At 36.5% G+C, this 3,804-nt stretch overlaps 1 protein-coding gene across 1 annotated transcript in view; it reads left to right on the plus strand.

Annotated features, from left to right (window-relative positions):
* The window catches only part of LOC105888169 (zinc finger protein 480-like), a 16,457-nt gene extending 13,076 nt beyond the window's left edge, over positions 1-3,381 (plus strand). The window contains exon 5 of the mRNA XM_023507974.1: positions 2,177-3,381. Within this exon, the coding sequence (XP_023363742.1) occupies positions 2,177-3,375 (1,199 nt within the window). The 3' untranslated portion in view covers positions 3,376-3,381. The remainder of the gene's footprint in view (positions 1-2,176) is intronic.
* The last annotated feature ends 423 nt before the right edge of the window (positions 3,382-3,804 follow it).

Here is a 3,804-nt window from a genome sequence, read left to right on the forward strand (position 1 = left end):
AACCCGCCACCTTAGGTGTATGTGGCTGGCGCCTTAGCCGCTTGAGCCACAGGCGCTGAGCCCTATTCTTTTTAAATTGTTAAAAATAATTGTTCTGTGTTCTAACTTGAGGTGTATTCTCAAAATTGTTCCATGGGCACTTCAGAAAAAGTTTTATTCTGCTGTTATTAGGTAGTATGTTCTCTATAATTATGTTTTGTCCAGTTGGTCCACACTGGTGGTCAATAGAAGACTGTTGAGTCCTTTGTTTTCTTCTTCATCTGTATGGTTCTATGTATTTTGAAAATGGAATATTGAAGATATTGTGGATGTATCTATTTCTCCTTTGAATTTTATCAGTTTTCATTCTAAAGGGCTCAGATGTTTGGTAGATATATATTTATAGTGGCTTTGTATTTTAGGTGAATTTAATTTTATAATAACCTTTGTCTTTTATGACAATTTAGTGGAAATGTCTGTGCTCTCTACTATTAGTATGGCCACTTCTGCTCTCTGCTGGTTATCATTTGCATGGAATATCTTTTTTTTTTTTAGAGACAGAGTCTCACTTTGTCACTCTCGGTGCCGTGGTTTCACAGCTCTCCAGCTCTTGGGCTTAGGCAATTCTCTTGCCTCAGCCTCCCAAGTAGCTGAGTCTATAGACACCTGCCACAATGCCCAGCTATTTTTGTTTGTAGTTGTCATTGTTGTTTGGGGGGCCCCGGCTGGATTTGAACTCACCAGCTCTAGTGTATGTGGCTGGCACCCTAGCTGCTGAGCTACAGGCGCTGAGCCATGATAAGTGTCTTCTTCCTTCTTTTTTGATTGTACCTTTGTCTTTGACTTTTGATAATTTGTTTATAATGTATCTCTTTGTGAGTATCCTTGGATCCTTTCCGTTAGAACAGTGAAACTTTGTGCATTTGTATATCCAGTTCTTTCCCCACATTTTCAACATTTTGGACATTATTTTTTTAACCTTGATTTCCAGTCCTGTGTCTTCCCCTTATGAAACTCCGATATTTGTATCTTGTTCCACATGATAGTATTTTCCAAATCTATAGAGTTTTCTTTGCTTTTCTTCATTATTCTTTTTCCTCCTTGGAAGTGATAATTTTGAATAACCTATCTTTTTTTTTTTTTTTTTTACATATACATGTGTTTATTTGGTTTCCACTTTTGCCTTCACAAAATTAAAAAGGCTTAAAATTTAATAACAGTGTTTAAGATAAGGACTAGAAAAAAAGCCTTGTAAAGAATGTATGAAGATAAATACATTCAGAAAAGAAATCAGAGGATCGCTGCAATGAAATATTGAGCAATAATAATAATAATGCAAAAAAGTAACATTGTCAAATAAGAGTATCTTTAATAACCTATCTTTGTGCTCAGTCTTTCCTCTGTCTTACTCTTTAGTCTGCTGTTGAACCTCTTAGTGAATCTTTGCTACATTTATTGTATTGCTGTTCCCAAATTTCTTTTCTTTAGTAGTTTCTCTTTTGTTTGATATTATGCTCTTTCAGGTATTTATTTCTTTCATTCACTTAGTCCTCTATCTCTCTTATCTTTTGGCTTATTAAACATCTTAGGACAGTTGCTTTCATTGTTTGTTAAGTAATTCCAAAGTCTATGTTCTTTTAGGTTTTGTTAGGACATTTATTATTGTTCTTTTTATTTGAGCATACTTCCCTGTCTTTTTGTCAGCCTTGTAATTTTTAGTTTAGACTGGGTACGAGTGAAACATCCACCTTTCTCACTGTATTTGCCTTAAAATTATGCAGTGGGAGTCATCAGCCTATTGTAAAGAATGTAGGAACACTCACGCCTGTCCGGGTGATGTGTCTGTCTTTCCTATCTCTTTTTATTATGACTAATATATAGGAAACATCTTTTAAATTTCTTATGTTCCCTAAGAAGCTCATTCCTGCCTTTTTCAGAAGCTTCTGTTTTATTTCTGTGCTCATAATCTCTCTGAAACTCACCTGTAATCCTCCTGGCTCCTGCAGATCCCAGATCCCTCCACTGGTCCAATGCATCACCTCACCTCTATATTTTGAACATTACTAATGTGGTATGCAAAGAATGCTGATATCCCTTTCAATATACAAGTTCAGCGGCACAGATCCTAGTCTTTTTCTTAGTCTCTAGGAATGCCAGATCTATGGGTTCAAGTTCTACTCTTTTCTTGCTTTCATAGGGAGGAGTTGTGTATTGGGAAATGATGCAGAAAACAAGCCTATTAAAAATCAACTGGGATTAAGCTTTCCATTCTATCTGCCTGAAATACAGCATTTTCAAGCTGAAGGGAAAATTTATGAATGTAATGAAGTTGAAAAGTCTATCAACCCCAATACCTCATTTTCACCACTTGACAACATTTCTTCTAAACTCAAAACCCACATATTTAATAATTATAACAAAGACTTAGTCAGTTCTCCAGTGCTCAGGCAAGAACTGAAAGCACACATTGGGGAAGAGCCTTACAGATGTAATGAGCATGGCAAAGCCTTTAGTGTGTCATCAAACCTTGCTATTCATGGGGTAACCCATACTGGACAGAAACCTTTCAAGTGTATCCTGTGTGGCAAAGTCTTCGGGCACAATTCAGATCTTTTACGACATTGGAGAATCCATACTGGAGAGAAACCTTTCAGATGTAATGAGTGTGGCAAAGTCTTTAGTCAAAATTCAAACCTATCACGACATCAGACAATTCATACTGGGGAAAAACCTTACAAATGTGATGACTGTGGCAAAACATTTAGTGTGCACTCAGCACTTAGAACTCATCTGCGAATACACAATGGAGACAGTTCTTACAAATGTACTGAATGTGGTAAGATCTTCAATTACAGTTCAATCCTTGCACGACATCAGTGTATTCATACTGGAGAGAAGCCTTACAGATGCAATGAGTGTGGCAAATTCTTCTGTCAAAAATCAAACCTTAAAAATCACCATGCTGTCCATTCTGGAGAGAGACCTTATAAATGTAATGAATGTGGCAAAGTCTTCCGTCACAAATCAAACCTTAAAAATCATCACACAATCCACACAGGAGAGAAACCTTACAAATGTAACGAATGTGACAAAGCCTTCAGACAAAAGATATCCCTTTCACGTCATCAACGAACTCATACTGGAGAGAAACCTTACAAATGTAATGAATGTGGTAAGGTCTTCTGTCAACAATCAAACCTTAAAAGTCATCACAGAATCCATACTGGCGAGAAACCTTATAAATGTAATGAATGTGGTAAGGCCTTCTATAAGAAATCAAACCTTAAAACTCATCAGAGGATCCATACAAGAGGAAAACCTTACAAATGTAATGTATGTGGTAAGGCTTTTAGTCACATATCATGCCTATCACAGCATCAGAGTATTCATTTGTGAGAGACCCTGCAGACTCATTGAAGATGGCAACTCTTCATCATGAGTTTTACCATTAATCAACATCAGAGAGTCCATACTGAAGAGAAATCAAATAAATGCGATTTATGGCATAGTGGCTTTTTCCAGATTTTACTAATCACACATCAAAAGGTACATCTCTTCATAGACTTTCCTATATTTCAGTCTGATATTTGGGAAAGAATCATTACAATGACATGTCTCTGTTGATTATTGAAGGTCATTTCTATTCCATTTTCCTGAAAGAGAACAAGCACTCCCTTTTGAGATTTAATTTTTTTTTTTCTGTTTTTATGGAGGCAGGGTTTTCTGTGTTATCCAGGGCAAAGTACAGTGGTGTAATTGTAACCTACCACACCCTCTAATTTATGGGCTCAAGTTATCTCTGTCCCTTCTTCTCAGATAGCTGAT

Source organism: Otolemur garnettii, unplaced genomic scaffold, assembly GCF_000181295.1.
Source record: "Otolemur garnettii isolate 467f Iridium unplaced genomic scaffold, OtoGar3 scaffold00212, whole genome shotgun sequence".
NCBI lineage: Eukaryota > Metazoa > Chordata > Mammalia > Primates > Galagidae > Otolemur > Otolemur garnettii.